Here is a 24109-nt window from a genome sequence, read left to right on the forward strand (position 1 = left end):
GGAGGAGGCTGCAATGCTTGGTAAGAAATGTACACGTTATCCTGCCCATGTAATTGTAACTCCTCTGTACAGTATGTTCACAAATAAAATAAAATAAAAAAAAAACACAGAAGGCTGCAAAATTGCATATAAATTCTACTACATTTATAGTAGGGACTTGAGAACTATGTACTTCGGTAATTGTGGGTTGGATCCAGATATGATCCCTATGGTTATTGGGAAATGACTATTGTTATTTTAGTTATTTACTTAGAGGTCACACAAGGGTTTCTGATACATACCTTAATTTATTAGCACGTAGTTTTATGACTAAAAATTGGACAACAGTGGCCCACACCTGTAATTGTAGCTACTCAGGAGCTTGAGATCTTAGGATCACAGTTCAAAGACAGTCCAGGGAGGAAAATGAGTGAGATTCTTATCTCCAATTAACCAGCAAAAAGCCATTAGTGGAACTATGGCTCAAGTGGTAGAGTGCTAGCCTTGACCAAAAAAGCTTAGGCCGAGTTCAAGTGCCAGGACCAGCATTAAAAAAAAAAAAAGATCACGCTGGGCATCGGTGGCTCTGCCTGTAATCCTCGCTACTCAGGAGGCTGAGATCTGAGGATCACAGTTCAAAGCCAGCCTGGGCAGGAAAGTCCGTGAGACTCTTATCTCCAATAAAACCACTAGAAAACCAGAAATGGCGCTGTGGCTCAAGCGGTAGAGTGCTCGCCTTGAGCTGAAGAATTGAGGGACAGCATCCAAGCCCACTGTTCAAGACCCATGACCGACCCCCCCCTAAAAAAAAGGATCATACTTATTTATCCCAAGCATCTGAAGTACACTTGATTTTTTTCCTATGCTTTCAGAGGGGAAACATATTTGCTATCAATGTTGAAAAAGAAGGTATCAAATCAAAATTTCCTAGTATCTTATCTTTATGCAGTCTCTGAACATACCTTACTTCTCAATAACTTTGAATATACCTTACTTTCTCAACCTTACTTTCATCAAAAATGACTAAAGTCAAATTAAAAATTTATTTAAAGTGCTTACTTATTTTATTATTTGTTTTTCTTTTGATCATAATATATCCTTTCTTAGGTAATATAAAGTGTATATAAAGCTGTGTCTTAGTCTATTTTTTGTTACCATAACAAAATGACTGAGACTTTTATAGAGAAAAGAGGTTTCATTAAGTTCACAGTTGTGGAAGTTGGGAAGTTCAAGACTGAACAGCTGAACAATTTACTATATTATATACTTCAATATTCCTCTTTCACACTTCGCATTCTGTTTTCTTGAATAGAATGTAAATTTTGTGATTAGGAAGGTGCTTTTCTTTCATATTTCTTGATGTGTTCTATGTGACAATGTATTTGAAACTCACTAGGTGCTTATTGAGTGTGACAGTAGTGAATGAACACAGCACCACCAATTTTTATAAAGTTTGAACTTTCTTGCAATTACTTCTAAATACACTCTTAATTAGATGGTGCTTGTTGTAGCTATGAATAACAAGTAATCAAATTTTGCTTCTTGAGAAAAAAGTAGTCTTACTATGTAGCCAACACTGAACTTGAAATAGGCATGCATCATCATGTAAAAAGAAAAAGAAGGGTTTTTTTTAGCATTAAAAAAAGATTGGAAAACTACACCTCATATACTGCTTCAACTCATTGCAGGAAGTTGAAGGGAAATGGTTCCTGCAATAGTTAACCTATTCCCATGAAAAAGGCATTAATCCATTTATTAGGGAGACACCTCCATGAACACTTTCCACGGACCTTACCTCCTAAAACTATTGAGCAATAATGTATCAACATGAGTTTTGGTAGGAACACACTATGTTGAATCATAGCAAATTATATTTAACAATTATTTAATAACTGTTTCATTTAAAATTATAAAGATGTGATTTAAATTATAAAATAAGAATTTGCTCTTAAAAGAGTTTACTGAAAAATAAAACTGAAGTCCATATCTAAATATAACATATCATAATGTTATTTACTGTTAGCATTTCAGCAACATACATGTTTCACATTATGAGATACACCATCAGAGGTAAAACTGGCAAATTTTGTACTGATCTCAAAGTTACATAAGTGCAGAAAAGAGAAAAGGTTTAGTAGGAGCTGAGGAGAAGAGACTTTAGAGATCATCTCTGCTTAGATGCTTTCATCATCAGATCCGTGCTCCCATCCAACATGGCAGGCAACAGAACTCATTAATAAAAATCAGCAGTTAGTTAAAGGAAGAGCAATTCAAGCTTTATGATTCCTAGTCAAGAGTTTCTCTGTGTGTGTACTGGAAAACTAAAAGAATTTAAGTGAGAAACAGCACAAAGATAAAAATAATTTTAGTTTTACACATATCAAATAGATGACTGATTTTCATCAGTGTATTTTCTAAATACACTCACTGACAGTTCAGTAGTATTGCAAACAGATGAACTACCTGCATATATAATACTTTGGCTGTCCTCTCAAAATACTTTCATACGTAGTATCAGAATCTTTAGTAAGAATTTAATGATTGCCCTGGTTGTGGGAACAGATTTGTCAATTCTAGTATTATAAGATAATGATTATCAAATTTTTTGATGAAGTATTTCAGAAGTATTCATAATATTGGCCTACAAATAGTTTTGTGAAGGGTCTTTTGCCTTCTACCGCCTCGGCTACTCCTACCACTATGGTTTATGGTGCAGGTTCTGGTACTTCCACTTGTTGTCCATATCACGCATATAACATGAATCTGTCTCTCTCTGTCTGTCTGTCTGTCTGTCTCTCTCTCTCTTTGGGGCTTGAATTTAAGGACTCACTCTCTTGCTTAGTTGTTTCTGTTTTTACCATTTAAGCCACAGTTCCAAACCAGTTTTCGTGCTGGGTAATTAGAGTAGTCTCTTGGACTTTTCTCTCCGGACTGGATTCAAAGAACGATCTTAGAAGCATGATTAGGCAAGATTACAGGTGTGATCCTGCACATGGTTTACTCTATTCTTCATACTTCTTCCCTTCTGTACCCTGAATGTTCTTCCTTCCTTCTTTACCACAATTTTTTTTTGTGTGAAAATACCGTACAGAGGGGTTACAATTACCTGAGCAAGGTAATGAATACATTTCTTCTCAATCATTGTTGCCTCCTTTGTTTCCCCTTCCCATCCCTTCCCATCTCCTTCCTCCGCCCTTCCTCCACACTCCCCACCAAAGTTGTAAAGTTCATTTTTCGACATAATGTCTTGTACATCTCACTGTATCCCTATTTAAACCATTTGTTTTTCCCCTTCCCCTCCACAAATTATACCAACGTCAAATACAGTGAAAATAGGAGTTATACCAAGGGAGAGGGACCTACAAAGCAACAAAGAAATACCTTATAAATATGTTAGAAACAATCACATTTAAGAAAAGACATTTGAGTCCTTATCTTGGGGTTCATTTCACCTAACATCATCTTATCAGACCTTTTCCGCTTGTCTCAGACATATACTAGTTATTGCAAATAAGGGAAACCATGAGACCTCTGTTTCTTTGGGCCTGGCTTACTTCACTTAATATAATTTTTTTCCAAGTCTTTCCATTTCCTAACAAATGGGACAATGTCATTCTTTCTGATGGAGGCATAGAATTCCATTATGTATATATACCACATTTTCTTGATCCATTCATCTACTGAGGGGCATCTGGGTTGGTTCCATATCTTAGCTATGGTAAATAATGCAGTAATAAACATAGTTGTGCTTTAGTATGGCCTTGTTTGTGATCATTTGGGTAAATGCCCAAAAATGGGATTGCTGGGTTGTAGGGGAGCTCCATACTACTTTCCAAAGGATTACTACAAATTTTATCACCACTCTAAGACCAATGTCCATATAGAAGCTGCATTATGGTACATTTTTGTTTTATCTTTTGCAATTCTGGGAATTGAACCCAGGGCCTAGCCCATGCTAGCAAAACATTTTATCATTTGAGCTATGCACCCAGCCTTTAAAAAAAATTCTTTGAGATAGAATTCGACTGTTAACTTTGCCTGGGGTGGTCTTGAACTCTTGATTTTCCTGACTCTGTCTCTTGAGTTTCTGGAATTACATATATGTGCCACCACACCTGGCTTATATTTTTATAGCATTAGATAACAATGGTAGCTGAAATGGTTATTCAGAATCTTAACCTACTTATCAAATTTTGATTTTTTAATAATTATTAGGAAAGAAAATAGAAGTCAGTTTTCATCCAATAGTATTAGTATGTTATATTACCACAGTGTTCTTGGATATAATATGTGGAAACCATTTTGCCAAATTTGTAATCAGTGTGCACATGAAATAACTACCATCATCACTTTTACCAGTTTTTCTTGCAATCAATAAAATCAGTAAGTTCTCCTGAATTTTTGATACCTAATTAGGACAATATTTATGAATAGATCACGTACTATGTATATAGCACAGTTCTAGGGATTTTTAGTTATAGCTTTAATGGCATTATACAAACAAATTCAACAATATCAAAAATAACCTCATTTTAGTCCTTCCTTCTGTTCTTTCTCCGTCTTTTCTTTCTTTCTCGTCTTTTCTTTCTTCATGTAAAAAGGTATTTATTGAGCACTCATTATAAGCCAGGCACTACTTTAGATTCTGGATAGGCAGCAACACAGAGACGAAATCCTAGTTTTCAGTAGGAGTTCAGCTTACATCAGTGGAAAGACATATTAAACATGATAAATTAGTAAAAGCATATGTTAGGTAGTGATAAGTGGAGAGGAAAAGAAAGGGCAGAGGGAGCATGCAGAGTCCTAGAAGGCATGTAAACTGCAATTTTAGAGAGAGCAAACAATTTCAGGTGGTGAAGGAAGACATCATGCAGATATGGGAAACAGAGTTCTACTTAGAAGAACCAGCAAATGCATAAGACCAAATGCAAGAGTGTCCGCGTACTGGTGAAGAGAGAGCATTGGCAACAGAGACAGTAGTAGGTGATAAAAGTTTCAAGGTTAAGGGGAAAAGTGCCAAGTGTACAGGTTAATCAGGCATTTTAAGGATTTAGACTTTCAGATTGAAAAGTTATTTAATAAAGGTGAATGTAAAGGGGCATGACTTAGCTTTCTTTGCAGGTGCTATGTTAAGAAAAATAGGTCAAGGGATATGGCAGGAAAAGGATAAGGAAGGAAGCAGGGATGCCTCTCAGATAATTTAATACTTCTAAGAGATGGAAGTGGCTTGATGAGGATAGAAACTGTGAGGTTGGGGTCAGATTTTGAAGGATTTGCTGCTGCTATGGATACTGGGTATGAAAGTAAGAAAAGAGTAAAAAAACAATCAAAATTGCTGACCTGAGACACTGGAAGAAAGGAGTTACCATTTATTGAGGTATAAATACCAGAAAAAAAGCTCACTCAGTTGGATGTAAGGGTTAACTCTGAAATACATCTTAACATATGTAGAAGAATGAAGAAACTGTTAGACAAATGAGCATGGAATTGAGGGAAAGGATCTTTGCTGAAGATACAAATTTGAGTGCATCAAGAGAGTATTTATGTTTGGAAAGCTAGAATGAAGAACTATTTACTCATTCTAAAAACACTGTAGTATATTATCAAATAACCAGCAAAGTTAATAAAATCTTCCATGAATGAGGGCAATACAGAACAGACAAAATCTATTTAATTATTAATTTAACAGATAATTCACCTAAGAGCTATACTAGATATGTTCAGGGCTCTTGAGTAAGATCTGAGCTGAATTCTAGCTCTATGATTTATTTTGTGAACTTGGGGTAAAGTCCACATTTAAAAGTATTCAAAACTTTTTATGTGCACCTGTCCATTTTATCCATACAAAAATCTCACTATGTAGATATTATCTCTATTTTTCAGATGGGACAATAAACTTAGAGAAGTGGGCTCTGGCTTCTGAGATCAGCAGATGTAGATGAAACCCCTCAATTCTGCACACTTCTAGCTAAGAGGAGTTACTTGACTTCACTGTGTCTCACTTTCTTAGTAACACAATAAGAGCAGTAGTATCCACTTCATAATACTGTTGAGAGGGGAAGGCACAGTGCTATCAATAAAAACTTAGTACATACCTAGGATGGAGTAAGAGCTCCACATTAATTCACCTTTACAGTTTATTCTTCTTTTCTTAAAAAAAGGAAACTTCCCAGCTCAAAGTGTGAAGACACATTATTTGAGTATTTCATATGGAGGGTAATACATGAGGAGAGAAACTCTTCAGGTCAGAATATACATTAAGATTAGTATTTGTCTGAAGTGGTATTTAATGATCTCATAAATAAGGATAACTGGTCCCTCAGTAAATCCTTACTCTGGTTTGTGATCTACACTGATGTACATGTGCTGAAGTACACCTAATAAAGTGGTATTGTTTGAGCTTCATAGTATATTTCAATACATAAAAGTGAAAGTATCAATTTATTCCACTATATTTTCTAGGCAAGAGAAGAGCAAATAGGATATAACCTACAGAAACTACTTACCTAGAGAGACTTTGGTATCTTATTTATTGAATGTAAGATTCTAATAAAGTTATAGCCTTCTTTTGTTGGCAATTGTGTCTGTCCTTATTCTAGTATGTCCTCAGTAAGTTTCCAGATCTTAACCTGCACAACAGAAGTGTCACTCATTGAAACAGTTATAACAGGAAAGGAAAGCTAGCTGATGGGATTTAGTGTTACAGGCCACTGAATCACTCACAACTTGGTGAGGGCAAGTACAAAATGTCATTCTCACCACTGCTAGTACACAGAGGCCATCTTAATGAAACAGACATTGGAAACGTGAAGGTTGTTCATAAAGGTTTCTAAAAAATCTCCAAATTTCTACGGGAACCTTAATTCAGAAATCAAAATCTTCCATTAATAACTCTCAGTTATATTACTAGTAGTTTTCATTTCTCAGGATAAATTTTTTAAATGCTCTTAACACTTGATGTTTTCTATCCTACTATCTACTCACAAGTACCATAAACAATTTGTGACTTAAATAAAAGCAAAATATGACAAAGAAATGTTTTTCCTCTTCAGGGACTAACAAATAATATATTTTTTTTTACTTTGAAACGTATGTCTCAGCTTTATTTTTTAAGCTCATCACAAACAAACTTAAAAATAGAGTAGGTACATCAACACAAAGCTAGAAAAGAGTAAGTGGCATAGATCATGGTTTTGGAGAGTTCTTAGGAAAAAAGACAAGAGCATGAGAATAAATCACTTAGAAAATTAGCTGTGTTCCAGGCTTCATTAGTTCTAATTATCCCCCAAATATGCTCAGCAGAATGCACTTGGGTCAGCTGGGACTGGCACACAATAGAGTGGGCAACTTATAAACTCCTCCAAGCACAGGAAGAGTTCATAAAACAACTGCTTTTGCATTTGGATTCATGTGATAACACTTCTTATTGCATAAGCCACCAGATGAGACAGATGGCAGCTCTTCACTTGAGAAGCTTTCTTTTGTACAAGCACTAGACTTCTTTATTCTCCATTCAAGACACAAAATGCAAGAAGGCAGGCTGTCTGTGTTTTATCACCTAAATGTTACAGAAACAGTAAATACAGTATTACCAAAATATTTTCATTTAGGGGGAAGAACTTGGTAAATAAAGTTATCTGCTTACAAAGTAACTAAACTTAAGGCTTTAAAGTAAACAACATTCACACAAAAGTTAAATCATATGAGGTTACAGTCCCACATAGACACAGAGAAACACAAAGAAAAGAATTATTTCTTTTTGTAAACTAACTGTTGTTTTTGGACAATGTAGAGACCCCTTTGCAACCACCAGCTAACTCTGATATACTAGGCATTCAGTTCTAGGAGTGCCACTTGAACAAAGTCATGGCTGCTAAGTCTGGCTGCTAAGACTAACTTAGCTTAATAAAATAGTTTTTACACTGACTTTAGAATATTAATATACCACTTTAAAGATATTTACCTCTTGGGTCACTTTAAATTATTTAGAAGATACTACATTAAAAAGTTTAAATATTAAAAGATCATTATCTAAATTATCCCTACAATGGTCTATATACCTTAGGAATATATTTATTGCATTTAAAGTCTATTAACTTTTCTGTACAATGATCAAGCATTTGGGAAACCTGTACATTCCTTTTGTAGATGCAAATTTTATTGATGAAAAATTGCTAAGTATAAAAATATACACTATTATTAAAAATGGAGCTTATTAGTTATATATTTTGATAAAATCATGAAAAACTACTATTCTAATTTTAGCCATTACCTAAAAAACTATACAGAGGCTGGGAAGTTATTTAGTAAATCTTATCTACCCACAAATGGGCCTCTTTCTATTCCTAAATTAAATTATGTTTTGCTACAGATGTTTCATATGTAGCTTATCAATCACAAATTTGTAGAAAGAGCTGCATGGTTATTCTAGCTAAATAATATCATAATACTTGTTATTATAAATTTAATCATGAAAGACTACCTAAAAATACAAAGATACAATGAGTTGGAAAAACACAAAAGCCAAATACTGAGAGCTCCAGTTACATATATATCTACACAAAATATTTTTTGACTCACATCTATCATTAGAGTATGACAGTAGTGAAAACACTAACATGACTAGGTTTAACTAAATAGAAAGCTTTTCACATTTTTAATTTTTCTTGCAGAAAAGAATTCTAGACACTGTATTTGACAAAAATAACAGAATTGCTCCTGAATTTTCTGGTGGCTTGAAATATGCATCTCTATCTGCATGATGACCAAAAGACACAAATTTGATGTCTCAAATTCAGATGTTCCCCTTCCTCAAGGGAGTTATGTCCCAATATATCCATCACAACTAAATTAAACTAAACTAAACTATAAACTAAAAATAATGAAAGTAAAAAATGCATTTAAAGCTGGGTGCTAGGGGCTCACACCTGGAATCCTAGCTACTCAGTAGGCTGAGATCTGAGGATCATGCTTTGAAGCCAGCCCAGGAAGAGAAGTCCTCATGAGACTTTTATCTCCAATAAAAACTCAAAAAATCCAGAAGTGGTACTGTGGCTCAAATGGGAGAGCACTGGCCTTGAGCACAAAGGGGCTACAGTGGACAGCGCCCAGGCCCTGAGTTCAAGCCCTGGGACACGCGAAAGGGGAAAAAAAAGGCATTTAATATTCACCTATTAAATATCTCAACTTAGTAGCATGATACCTTGTAGAGTATTGGGTGTTTCCCATGATCATAGAGTTGCTGGGGACTATGGCTTTCTGCCACTGCCTGGAATCTTAAGAAAGGATTGTACCATGTAATGGTATCCCAGAGGAAAGGCCAATTCAAAATTCAAAGTGTACTTTCCACTGAATTCCTAACATTTTGACAACAACATTAAGTAAGACAATTGTAATTTGAGCACTGTTTTACTGAATTTAGGGGGATTAGTTAAAGGCATATGACTGTCCAGAAAGAAAAATAGGGACCAAAGGTGAAAACTTCAAGGATAAAGGTTATGGTTCAATATTAGGAAGTTTTTCTAATGACTGTTTGTAAGATCAAACTGGTGGTAAGTTTCTCATCAGCAGAGTAGAGGAAATCTGAGTCAGATTACCACCAACAATCATGGTGTGGAGAAGACTCAAAAGATTACACTGTATTCTCTTTTAGAGCCTTATGTGCCCTGATATGAAGTATCTGACTTACAAGATAGAATTGGTCTATTCTTCCTGACACTATCAACATAATATACTTTAATCAAATAGTCACTATATATTTTATATACAGTGGAATATAACTTGTTAAGCATTAATATTAATAAATACCAGTCATATTTACAGAGTCTTTGCAACATTACCAGAATTTTTATTTATTTATATTTGATCATGGGACTTGAACACTGGGCCTGGGCGCTGTCATCTCTTCAGCTCAAGGCTAACTCTCTACCACTTGAGCCACAGTGCCACTTCCGGTTTTCTGAGTGTTTTATTGGAGATAAGAGTCTCATGTAGTTTCCTGTCCAGGCTGGCTTTGAACCATGATTCTCAGATCTCAACCTCCTGAGTAGCTAGGATTACAGGCATGAGCCACTGGCACCTTGCCAGAAATGTTTTTTTTAATGATTTTTTAAAAAAGTCATCACATTGTTGTATCTATACTAAAAAAACAATTTACTAAGGAATAAAAAAAAGGAATTTCCATAGCTTTCTTCAAAATAGACACATTTAATTCATGATAAAAGTTTTTAGCAGTGCACTGATGACTCATATCTGTGATTCTAGATCCTCAGAAGGCTGATATCTGAAGGATCTTGGTTTGAGGCCAGTCTAGTCAATAGACTCCATCTCCAAATAACCAGCAAATAGAGGGGGGAGTAAGAAGTATGATGAGTGGGTGACTGTAATCAGTGCATTATATACATAAGTGGATATGTTAAAATAAAATCCCCTTGTATAATTAACTGATGCTAATTAAACAAAACAACAGCAAAAAAGCATGTTTGGGGATGTGGCTCAAGTGTTACAACACCAATCTAGCAAGCACATGGACCTGAGTTTGAACCTTGCTACTCACAAATTTTTTTTAAATTAAGAATATTTTCAATGAGTCTTAAAAGAAAAGTTATATTGTGGCTTATATAGTTGATATGCTTGCTAAACATTGATATAATTTATATCACAGAGTAAAATTCCATTGATACAAGATAAAGTGTAAAGATACTTTCTTCAAATAAATGTTGATATGTCTTTTTCTTCAGCATTTAATAAAGATACCCTTATTAATCTTAGTAGTCTCTATAATGAAGTGTTTCTTTAGATGAATTAGTACAATTTGGTATTCATTAGTTTATATCGTCCCTAAATAGTTTTACTATAAGAGAAATCAGTGAATATGTTCTTAAAACTAAAATTCGTAACATAAAGTCTCTAGGTATTCACTTAGCTAAAAGTTTTCTCTACTGACCTTAATCTTTAAAATCATCAAAAAATACATATTCTTAGCCAGGCACTGGTAACTCATGCCTATAATCTTAGCTACTCAGGAGGGCTGAGATCTGAGGATCATGGTGCAAAGCCAGCCTGGGCAGCAAAGTGTGTGATAGTCTTATCTTTGATTAATCACCAGAAAATTGGAAGTAGTGTATGGCTCAAAGTGGCAGAGTGCTAACATAGCTCAAGGACAGGGCCCAGTCCTTGAATTCAAGCCCCATGACAAAAAAATCATATTCTTAATGTAATGAAAGGCTATAGCTGCCTTTTGAAAGTAATAATTATATCAGAGTAGCTGTTGCCACAAGTTATATCTGAATATAGATAGGAAATACATAATTGTGTGTATACCTCCTTAGCATAAAGCTCAGATATTACAGTGCTAAGAGCAGTCACAATCAGACAAATCTGGCTCTGGAATTACTTAGATGATGGTTGCTGAGATGCTTATTAACCTTTCAAAATCCAGTATCTATTAATAAATGTGAAGATTAAATGAGATTAAATACTTTTTAAGTGTTGATGCTCATGATTTCTCACCCCTCTCTCCCAAAATAATTATTTTAAATATAAAATAAATAAACACATTCAAGTCTTTTACAAATTAAAAAGAATGTTATTATTGTGAAGCATTATCTCAGTTGACAGGTAATTGATCTCACTGTATTACATTATGGTTGCTGTTGTTTATTATTGTTTGGAATAATCTAGGTAGTTGTATAGTGTCATAGTAAACATTTCTATAGAACAAATTAACAATTTAAAAGCTCAAGGTTTACAGTACTAAGATAATGTAACTATTCCCCACAATTAGTCTCTAAGTGATTTTCAAATAATTCACCTAACTGAAAACCATATCCATCTTATTTAGAATATGCTGGGGCTATATGGAGTAGAAGAATAAAGGCTGTACCAATCAGGTGAAGAGAAGAAGAAGATATTTTCCTTCAAAACTTTACTAGACTATGTGTTGGCTTAAACAACTTAGAAAATCTCAATTATTCGTAGTATCTGATTTAAATGCATACTCTCAAGTGGCTGTGAAGTATATTTTCCTTTGTTTCCCATTGTAGAATATGGTAGCATTCAAGAGTAAGATAATAAATCACACAAATAGTGGAAAGTTTAATAGTGTTCTAATTCTTGTTTTTAAAGATAGATATTGAAAGTATCGTAACTGATCATTTCATTCTGACATGAGTTTAAAAGGTTAAGTTACTATCTGGAGAAAGGTAATCTCGTTGCCTCTCACAGCAGCCTGCAAGCTCTGCAATCTGCATAGAGAGGGGCATTTGTCATCATTAGCTGAGCTGTGACAGCTGGCACCCAGGGTGTCCCAGAATCAAGAAGTGGCAGAGGCACGCTTGGTTTAGGTTGCCATTAAGTATAGTAGGTTTCTTGAGGATCAAGTATATTTTATGAAAAGCTTTGTGATGTAACTAACAGCACTGAACAGATTTGAATTTTCCATAACATGGATAATACAATGATAGCACATAATTAGCAGGTTGCCTCTAGACAACATGATGCCAGATTACAGTTTGAATAAACATCTACTGCCTTGTCTTCAGTATCTGAACTGTTCTAGCAGTGGTGTCTGGTTTTTCTTTTCAGAGTTGGGTTAAGGTGATCAAATAAATATATTCAAAGAACTATCAGAGAACGGTTCTAAGGTATATTTTAAATCAGGTTGTAAACAACGCATAACTTCCCAGGAACAAACCACATGGCACTTCCCTTTTGATGAAATAAATACGAAAATTGAAATCATCCTACACTGTGTCCTCCAATTCTTTGATATGTACATAGCTGGTAATAAGTATTAAAAATATTGCTTGGCAAATGTTTAAAATTAAAATTTTTTCTCCAAGTAAGTGGCATTAACTACATGTCTGAATGAGTTGTGGCAAATATATTTAGAAAAATATCTTTTAAAGCTTAAAAGTTGACAGATACATTTTTATATCTAGTCAGTACACAACTATAAAAATCAAAATGTTTTATTAAAAATAAAGGAGGAGGTAACAATGCTCGATCAGAAAGGTATTCATTACCTTACTCATGTAACTGTAACCCCTCTGTACAGTATTTTTACAATAAAAAACATATTAAAAAGTTTATATTAAGAAACCGGTTGATTAGACTTTTGAAAATTTAGAATGCTACGATGGCACTAGTCATCAATGCTTAGAAACATAATCAATAACACTAGGTTTCATATTATTATGTAAACTAGTTTTCCACAAATAAAACTAATTTTTGTGTTAATGTAAAATCTATGCAAATACATGCAGTCATTTATCAGGAAAGCTGACAAGCATTCCATATTGGAGGGGGAAATGAAACTGCCTCAAGAATAGAGGCAATTAATTATTTCTGTATTTTTTCTTCTTCTGTCTTGAGGCACAAAAGTTATCCATCCAGTTAAAACAGCAAATGAAATAAAGAGATTTTTTTTTATTTAAACACATATGGCTTTTGCCTGCAATACTGATCACCACAAGGTCTACAGATGCCCGTGGCTAAATTGTACACTGGCAGATGCACACAGGGGAAAACAGCGCTAATGCAGCGTGGAGAGCAAAACAAATGAAGAACTGGATTTGCTAGTCAAAAACCCCAAAACCCAAAACAAAACCCCTGGCCTTACTGGCCCTATGATGAGGTCTGAATTCTGCTGATCAAATGCAGGTTGAGGTTTCAAAAGAATTGGCCATGTTCTGTTGTTAAAACTACAAAATGATTGTAAATTAGCAAATTGTTTTAATGTATATTGATATAATATTAATATGAGTGGATATTTAGGCAATGTTTTTATTTCTATGAACAGAAGGGCTAGTGATATTGAAATTTCTCAACTGCAGAATTAAAAGCTTATGACACTCAAAACTGCCACAGGATAGTGACTTGGTAGATACTGTTGGAATTTCCAGTTGTTACTCTTAAATCCTTTCAGCATCAAGCTCTGAAGACATTATTGAAACCTGATAAAAGTTTTATGGACAATTTTGCAAATAGTGGCAACAAAATTCTTCTTTAGTACTTTTTTTCTTCTTTCAAAAGGTTAGTGTAAAAACTCATAGAAGCCAATTCAATTTTTATTAAAACACTCTGTGTGTGTGTGTGTGTGTGTGTGTGTGTGTGTGTGTGTGTGTAGCCTCCGTTATACACAGTCTGCATGCACAGGCTAGTTTATAAACCATATGAAAGTATATTTACTGAAAATGGTTTAAGATTATTAACAAAGCAATAACTTCTTTGTTAATAGGCCTGTAAGCATGCATAACATTAAAATTTCTACTGTAATTGCCAAGTAAAAATATAAAACACAAAGCATTTAAATAATTTGTATATCTTAGGGGAAAAAGTAAACGAGTTACACTATTCCAGGTTGTAAAAAGAATATACTTGAAAAAGCACCATTATCACCAAAAATGTCTACACTCCTACAATTTAAGGTTGCTTTGTTTGGATTATTTGTATCCATCTAAATTTAAATGACAGTGCATTTCATATAAAATTTGGATTAGATGCATATGTCCCAAGAATGTATATACATTTAATTAAAACTAGCATTAAATAACCCTCATTCTAAATCATGCAACAGAAGGTTCAGTTATTGAAAGTAAAGTAAAACATATAGATACTAATGGGCTCAAGATTAGTTTTCCTAATACTATTAAGATAGTAAGTAATATTACAAATATGCCTCTAAAATTGCTAATTTAGTTGAGTAATTCTCAGAACAGCATATTCACAAAAAAGAGTTGGATAGTAATTCATGAAAATTCCATATGAATGTACATAACTTTAAGAAATAGATTTCACATAGGAATAAGACTGTATTTTAGTTTACAGAGTTCTCAATCTGTATTGGAAACACTATCTTAAAATTACAATCACTTCTAATTTGATTATGTATATTTATGTAAAACAGATAAGAACAGGTAAATTTAAAATTATTATCTACTTATCAATTTTTATTATTGTATATTTTACGGTATACTTTTTACCAAATGAAATCACATGCTTTCAGGAAATAGTACACAGTGTTTACTGAAATATATATTATTAGAATAGTCAAAGTAAATATATAAGTGAAGAGTAAGTATTATTTACGTAGTCTAAGTGTAATGTCTGCAATATGCACCTATTTGAAATACTGATATTCATTTGTAAAGAGATAAAAGAAATTCCTGCCTATATATTTTCTTTCTCTTTTCTATAAATCATTTATTATTACATGTAATATATGAGGTAATCAATGTTTATTAGGTATAATTATTGTCTTCACTTATTACTCTGCTGATCATTTAAAAATAAATTCTAATTTAGAAAAATTGCTTTGCGAACTAAAAAATAAGCTTCAACATGCCAAATTAGAAGTAAGAGAGGCTATTTTAGATACACAATCACTGGAAGTAGATTATCCATGAGCCATATTCTAGGGTCAAGGTCATGTTGAATATTTCCAGTGGTTTAATCACATACAGTATGGAGCAGTAATGACAGTAATGCATTTCTGGATGACCAGCTACAGATGTGCAGATTAAAACAGTGAAAGTGTATCTGATTCTACTGTTTTTTCTAAGCACAATAAAAATATAACTACTAATAGTATTATGGCTGCAAATATATATCACAAAATTATGGAAATCTATGTTAGCTATTGAGAATCACCTATGATATCTGAATGAAAGATATAGTATTAGATCTATCAAAAAGAACTTCAGTTTTATCAATTAGAAAGATAATGATGACTTAATAAAGGGCATAGGAGGAACTAAAGTAGTGCAATAATCATTTCCTCCATAATACTTTTGAAATTAATAAATAAGCCCATGGTCCATAAACATTTGGAAGAAGTTAGAAATCACAATTTATTATGAACAATAAGAAATTCCTTTAATTGATGACCTTTGTTTTATTTTTATATTTTCAGTTTCTAGGTGCAACTTAAAATATTCTACACTGCTGTGGACACATTGAAATGCAATAAAGAAACTGAGACAATTACACAAATAATCCAGGTTTTAAATTTCTTATCTTCCAAAGAAAAGGCTAAGGATGACATCAATTTGCAAACCAAGCAGACATGGTAATTCTTGCACATGTACTTCCAATTTCCATCTTTAATCTCAAAATTACTTTTCTTTTCAACACCTATTAACACCAAATATCAAGTTTACTAAACAATACTGCAGGATAAGCAGTATTGGGAACTTGTGATTGTGTACTAGGCTGATAAAGAACACTGAAACAATGGCCTTCATGATTAATTCAAGTGAAGAATTTGATTTTTTTTAAACCACAGTTCTCAGGGTACTTGGTTGATGATCCAAAATAGGGTCTACACTGTGCAACTAGTAACCTTACTCCTCCTCTCTATGACTTTGTAATGAACTTACTTAATAAACATGAAATAATATTTTAAGAAGTCACTGAGATTTTTGAAGCATTCAAGCTTGTTTCAATGTTCTCATACCACAAGTCACAATAGGAAGAAAGGTATAGATGCCATCAAATTAGGTTACCAGGAAAAAAAAAACTCCCTCTATTTTACTTTATTTAATGTGACACATAAAAAACCCTGCACAAATATCTGTCTTTAATTTCTCTAGTGTAATAAAAGAAATATACTGTGTCTGGCAGAATGAAATGGTTGAACTAGCCTGGTTGCATTTTTTAAAAAGGGGAAGAGGGAAGAAATCAAATGCATACAATGAGCCTTCAAAGCTACTCCAGCAGTTGAGATAAATAATTTAATAAACTCAACTTCATATTCTTTTTATCTCCCCAGTGTAATAGGCATATATTAAAAAATAAAAATTTAAATTTATGAACACTTGTGAATAAACTAGCAGCCAGAGGATAATGAAAAACCACAGAACAATACCTATATAATCACTTAATGTGTGTCTATCACCTAATAGGCACCTTTTCCCAGAAAGGTTACAATTGCTGAAATTTGTGAACACTTAATTCAAGTATGAATTAGGCTTATTATTATTACTACTATTGTTATTATTATTATTAAATTTGTGGAGCTGAGGATTAAACCTAGGGCTTCCTACCTTCCAGGCAAGCACTCTACCACTGAGCTCAAACCCAAAACCAAAATTAAGCTTTTGTTCTTGTAATACAAAAATGTTGGATTCCTACATTTCTAGTCACATCATTTTTTTTTTCTTTAAAGCTTGTAAGGATTATTTAAGGATTATTTTCTGTATCCTACACAAGCAGGTCTACAGAAGGGGATAAATTCCCTAGGAAAAAAGTACTTCTGGAAAAGTTGTTTGCCATTGTTACTTGGAATGCTTTGTAGTGTTAAAAAATGACTAAATGTATTTATTTTATGTTCATTGATACCACCAACAATTTACTGGTGTGCTGTGTCTTTATTAAACTTTTTTTCTAACTGATACATTTAAATCAAGGTTGCTTTGGTAAGAAATGAAATGAAAAAGATTTTAAAATCCAAAACAACAGTCATATGTAAGGATCTCAATCGTTAAATCATGAGATTCTTGGTGTATTTTCTCCTATCAATTAGGTCACTTTTCTTCAATTATTGTTCTATTATTAGCTCAAGTCAAAGATGTCTGCCTGCATACCACTGAACACAATTTAACATTTGTGTATTAAAGCAAGGGACACACACACACACACATTTAGTCTACTTCTAATTACAACAATTATATTTACAGCAAAAAAGCAAAACTAGTATCACTATGGTTCTTTTATAAACTTTACATGTAAGTAAAAAATAGATTTTAAAACCAGCCATATCTTATATCTTTATTTGAAATAACTAGTTCAATAGGTGAGATGATCTTAAAAAAGTTACCATAGTTAACAAACATTACACACACAAATCTAGCTCCAAAACCTGGGTTATAGCTAGTTTAATTAGCATACTATTATTTTAATTCCGTTCCATAGGTTATTTCAATTAAAAAAATAAGTATGGTAGAAAACAGTCAAACGGTCAACAGAAGAGTTTAATTTTCCCTCCAACCACGTAGGGTGTTAAGATCACTGGAAGGATTCAGCTACAGACGGCAATTCATTTCACGTGCTCAGTGTAACAGAAAATCGCAGTGTTGCAGCAACAAGCACTACTTGTGCTGAGTATTATTCCAGGGCGCTCAGTTCACCCCCAGCGACAGCGGCGGACCGGTGAGTCCTGTGTTATGTAAATCACTGTCAGCGCCGGGTGTGACGGCTCAGGGAAGCTGTTCAGAAAACCCAGCCCGGGTGAGGCTAAAACCCAATGACTTCACTTCCCTGCTATATACTAAGGCGAACGAGTTTTTCAGCCTTTTTCTCTTCATCTTACTTTGCCCTCTCAAAGTGCAAATCGTTAGTGAAAAGGCCCCGGTTGCACCAATTAGTTTGCACAAAGTGTTTCAGTGTTTAGCTTCGCTTTAACCCAATTAAGCAGCGCAGCGAGCCCCGAAGATGCACCACCTGCGCGCCTGGCTCCAGCAAGGCCAGGCGGCGCCCCCGGTCGCCCGTGTCTTTCCCTTTAGATCCACCCGAACGGCCAAGGGTTCCCTGTCCCAGGCTGCCTCCCACCCTCAACTGGGGGTGGGAGCGTGTTGGGGGGGGGGGAGAAGGATTGAGTCTGCAGGTGGCCCCGAGGCCAAGCATCACTGGCCAGAACCCAAATGAGAGGCGCTGGGCACAAGGGCCCGCCGCCCTGTGGAGGAAACGCCAGGCTCCGCGGCCACCATTCTTGGATGGGAAGGAGGCGAGGTCTGAGGCAGGCCTGGACACAGAGCAAGGTCTTCAAAGGACGAGGACAAGGCGAGCACACCAGGAGGAGTTTAAAAATAACCTTTTCATATAAATGAAGTCCATCGGACAGAGAAGAGAGCGGGAAGAAAGAGGATCTGGGAGTGCAGAGCCCTGGGGCAGAGGTGGGCAGCTAGGTGCACGGGAGAGTACCAGCGCTAGGAGAGGGCTGTGGTGGCCCTTCCCCAGAGACAGCTGCATTTCTGCACTACTTTGCTTTTAAGGGTCCCTCGGGCTCTGATTTGCCTCCTCTTCCTCCCCTTCAAACTGCCAAAAGACAGCAACACCTGCCAAGTGGGGAGGAGCTTCTTTTGGGTTTCCAGTCTTTTAGGAAAGGAAGGGACCTGGGCAATGAAGTTCGCGTCACCAGCCCGCAAAGTAATGTGCTATTTTAACGTAAATCGGAATCCATCATCCTTCTATAATGAGGAAGTAAATTATGGGAGGCTCTGTGATGCGCTGATCAATGCTCACCTGCTTCCCCTTCCCCCCCACCCCAGAAAATCCCAAAGCTTGAGCGAAACAGGGCAGGTGGGAGGGAGCCCTCAATATGAGCCTGCTAAATGTGGTTCTGAAAGAAAGTGTTTAGATACCTGCTTCCCGGAGCTATGGATTTCCAGGGAAGTATTTTCTTAGTTTGAAAGAGCAGTTATCTAAATTAAAGGTAGAAACAAACAAACAAACTTGTTTAGGGAAACTACCTTGTATAATGTATTTCTTTACTTTTTGCTCATGAAGGATACAACTCTGTACTACCAAGAATAAGCAAGTCCTACATAAACCATTTTCCTCCTATTTTAAGGTTCCAGAATTCAGATATTTTTAAAATTTCTTTCAGTTTTTTAAAATGATGTTTAATGCTAATAAGTGAGAATGACTGTAAATTAATAATATTAACCATTTTCCCTTAATTGAAACATATGGAATAGTTTTAAAATTCACCACTAAGGCTGCTTAAGCTAAGAGATATACCTATAAACAAGCCGGAAACTGTGTCAATGGGTCTCATTTCTATAATCTCTTCTGAATTTCACGCACCATGATACAGCTGACTATGAAATCACACTAAAATAATCCTGAAATTCCAGAGACCATTTATTTTTAAAATATTTTTACAAATACATAAAGGGTTGGTTTAGTGTTCTGCTTGAAGCACTGGACAAATTACCTACTTGCCAGACTGACTGCAAATGGGAGGAGAGCAGATACTTTTTTAAATATTCTAGTTTAAACTGGGGAGCATAGGGTCTCCCACATTCAGCAATAATTTTCAGGTTCTTCTCAACAAGTGCAGAGGAGGCATAGAGTAAGCTACTTGCCTACAGGGTGTGTGTGTGTGTGTGTGTGTGTGTGTGTGTGTGTGTGTGTGTGTGTGTGTGTGTGTGTGTGTGTGTGATTCTAACACACAGGAAACATCCAAAAGGCGAAAATGACTCAAGTACTATACTCCACCTAAATCCAGTTTCTGTTAGCTAGTAGTCAGGCATGAAAGAACAAACTTTGAACCTGCACTTCAAAAAGACCCTGAGGATTAGCGGACATTAATTATCTTCGTCTAAATGCAAGTTAGTGACTTTGTTTTAGAAAGCCCTATTTAGTTCACTAATTGATGGATGACCATTAATACACCTGTATTTGCATTTCAGTGGTAAACAGACAGGCAGGGTTTTCAGTACAGAAGAGAGAGAGAGCCACTTTGCCAAGTCTTTGCAAAACGTCAATATGCTTCAAGTAATACCAAAGCCGAGAGATTTCTCCTTGATTTCCAAACTGTCTAGGTGGCCTGGGTGGTTTTCTGCCGCCAGCAGCTTCCTACCTTTACTTTGTGTGCTTAGATCCACGAGGGGGGATTAATTAGCCGGGCTGGAGCTGAAGGAGGCTGTCGTGACGAGCCCAGTGGCGATTGGCCGCCCGCCTGCCTGGCCCTGCCTTTATAATTTCCACACCAGTGCATCTGGGCTCTTAGGCAAACCTACAGCAGCTTCTTCTGACATATATACACGCACACTCACGCCCGACGCACACTCGGCACACTTTTCCTCCACCTGATTAACAGTCTTGCACACACAATGATTACAGGAAAACGTAAATAAATACAGAAAGGGTGATTCTTTTGGCTACTGGAAGAGCTTTGCTGGGTCTCAGAGCAACTTTTGTTTTTATTACCGAGGGGGTGATCTCTCCAAGCGTCTCTCTCACAGGAGGACTCAGTAAAAGAGGAAGAGAGACTGCAGAAGAGGGGGAGAGCCACCTATCACTTTAAGACCGGCTGGACTCCCAGATAAAAGGAAGGGGAGAGCCGGCCGCCCGGAGGCCACCGCAGCAGCCCGTCGGAAAGACACTTTTGAGACGTTCCTGAGCGCTGCGGCCCATTTCTGCACCGAAGTTGGCTCCTGCTCTAGCAGCCGCATTGGATCCCACAGCGTACTGCGAGACTCCGGTGTACAATCCGGATCTCTGCCCCAACATGATCGCGGCCCAAGCCAAGCTGGTCTACCATCTGAATAAGTACTACAATGAAAAATGCCAAGCCAGGAAAGCTGCCATCGCCAAAACTATCCGGGAAGTCTGCAAAGTCGTTTCCGACGTACTGAAGGAAGTGGAAGTGCAGGAACCCCGGTTCATCAGCTCTCTCAACGAGATGGACAATCGCTACGAGGGCCTCGAGGTCATCTCGCCAACCGAATTTGAAGTGGTGCTTTATCTTAACCAAATGGGGGTGTTCAACTTCGTGGACGACGGCTCGCTGCCCGGCTGCGCGGTGCTGAAGTTAAGCGACGGGCGCAAGAGGAGCATGTCCCTTTGGGTGGAGTTCATCACCGCCTCCGGCTACCTCTCTGCGCGCAAAATCCGCTCCCGGTTTCAGACGCTGGTGGCTCAAGCGGTAGACAAATGTAGCTACCGGGATGTGGTAAAGATGGTGGCTGACACCAGCGAAGTGAAACTGAGAATCCGAGATAGGTACGTGGTGCAGATCACGCCGGCTTTTAAATGCACCGGGATCTGGCCCAGGAGTGCTGCCCACTGGCCGCTTCCTCACATCCCCTGGCCGGGGCCCAACCGGGTGGCGGAGGTCAAAGCGGAAGGGTTCAATCTCTTGTCCAAGGAGTGCCACTCCCTGGCCGGCAAGCAGAGCTCGGCCGAGAGCGACGCCTGGGTGCTGCAGTTCGCGGAGGCGGAGAACAGACTGCAGATGGGGGGCTGCAGAAAGAAATGCCTCTCCATCCTCAAAACCTTACGGGATCGACACCTCGAGCTGCCAGGCCAGCCCCTGAACAACTACCACATGAAGACGTTAGTGTCCTACGAGTGTGAAAAGCATCCCAGGGAGTCGGACTGGGACGAGTCTTGCCTGGGAGACCGGCTGAACGGGATTCTGCTGCAACTCATCTCCTGCCTGCAGTGCCGGCGGTGTCCCCACTACTTCCTACCGAACTTAGATCTGTTTCAAGGCAAGCCTCACTCAGCCCTGGAAAACGCTGCCAAACAAACGTGGCGGCTGGCACGGGAGATCCTGACCAACCCGAAAAGTTTGGAAAAACTTTAGAGGATGATCTAATCAAGAGCTGAAATGTTACTCTTCTCCAAGTCCTCATGAAATGAAAACTTCCTGTTCGAGACCTATCAAATACTCGGCGAGACAGTGCAAACAGTCTCTTCCTTAAAAAGGAGTAATACTATCAACGTGTAAGCATCATCTCACCTCTCCCGTCAAGGGGAGAAAAAGAAGCAGTGAAGGAGGTAGAAAAACCCAAACAAGTATTTACAAGACTTCTTTACACACGGTTCCCTATCTCCCTTAAAAAGTACAGGATAACACCGGGAAATCGGCGCCGCTGCAATGAAGAACCATGAACACTGCCTATCAAAGGATTATAGCAATTCTGTGATTTAGGTACATCTGTCTGTGAGTAAACACGACTTGGATTTGCCATCTGAAGGAAAGTGTAATGTATATTTTGGTTTGTAACAAAAATTGTGATCTCACATTGTCTTTTAAAGTGTGGATGTTGGTGTTTTGTGATTTGGTGAACAGAACTTAAATTGCCATTTTTGGATACTTCCAGACATTTTTCACTAACCAAGATACCATTTAAAGGTAGATTTCCTCCTGGTACTTTTATCTGTCTTTGAAAGTGTCTGAACTTTAAAAAGTTTACATTTTTTTTGTTTCAAATATATTGCTTGTTCTATTTCTAACATTCCATAAATATACTTGAAATGTTATTTAAATATATTCAAAGGAATTTGAATTCAGCTTATATAATAACGCTTGAATATCTGAATTATATATTTGAAAAATGCACTTGAAATACACTGGATAATTACTTTTGTGATTTAGATTTTAATTTCTGTTGCTGATTTTTATTTAATTAGAAGCTAATAAATGAAGTAAAATACCAAGTTGCTGTGTTTTGCTTTGAATTGTTTTTCTATCAAAAGATGTGATGCTCCATTTTGAAAGTCGATTGCATTTGAATATTTAAACATTTTTGGAAATAAAATAGACTTTTGAAATTATTAAAAATAAACATGAAGATACTGAAGAAGAGCTCTTTTTGTCTAGCTACAGAAGATCTCCATCTCCCTTCAGTTTTTAGCTTGTTTATAAGACCATTCCTTCCTTCCTACAACTTACACAATTTAAATCAACCTCTGAAACCTTGCTCTTCTGGTTAGTATTTCTAAAACATTTTTGACAATATAAGGAACGAAATCTATCATTACAGTAGTTCAAATGGAATGACTTAAAAATCAGACTAATTTAGAGCAAATAAATTTAACATCATAATGAAAAATTGTGAAATTTGGATATGGAAGGTAAGCTGATAAACATAATTTCTAACCAATATACTTTGTCAAACCTTATTTTATGTAATGTAAGGGTTCCATTAGCAGAATAAATTAGTCACAAAACCAAAATTTCTTTTTGTACTTCAGAGGACAAGCTAAAACACAGAGCAAGCTTTTAACTACTTAAAATACAGAGCATCCAAGCTCACTTAAAAAATTCATTGATTCTGGAGCTACAACAAGTCTTTTGGAGTATTTTAATAGCCTACAAGTGCTGAAAGGTCTCATTACTAATAGGCCTTAATTAATCCAGGTGGTGATAAACTTTAGAATTTGAATTGTTATTTTACAGATCACCTTCATACTGCTTTATTTCTGTATCTAAGTTAAACAAGAATACACTCGTAGGTTTACAGGAGTTATAAATTATTTTATAATGACTGTCTCTGAAAACATTTTAAAGGAAGATCTTTGCACAATAATGCCAAAATATCTAGTATGACATTTATCTTAAATTCTTAAATTCAGGAAAAAGTTTTCATATTCTACAGTCACATGAAAGTTAAAA

At 36.2% G+C, this 24109-nt stretch overlaps 2 protein-coding genes across 2 annotated transcripts in view; one reads left to right on the forward strand and one right to left on the reverse strand.

Moving 5' to 3' along the window:
- Nbea (neurobeachin) overlaps positions 1-24109 on the reverse strand; it is a 546038-nt gene that overhangs the window by 168519 nt on the left and 353410 nt on the right. The gene's annotated exons all lie outside the window — the stretch shown is intronic.
- On the forward strand, positions 20716-22444 carry Mab21l1 (mab-21-like 1 (C. elegans)). Its single transcript, XM_013031486.1, has one exon. The coding sequence runs from the start codon at positions 21215-21217 to the stop codon at positions 22292-22294; it is 1080 nt and encodes a 359-aa protein (XP_012886940.1). The 5' UTR covers positions 20716-21214; the 3' UTR covers positions 22295-22444.

Source organism: Dipodomys ordii, unplaced genomic scaffold (assembly GCF_000151885.1).
Source record: "Dipodomys ordii isolate 6190 unplaced genomic scaffold, Dord_2.0 Scaffold140, whole genome shotgun sequence".
NCBI classification, from domain to species: domain Eukaryota; kingdom Metazoa; phylum Chordata; class Mammalia; order Rodentia; family Heteromyidae; genus Dipodomys; species Dipodomys ordii.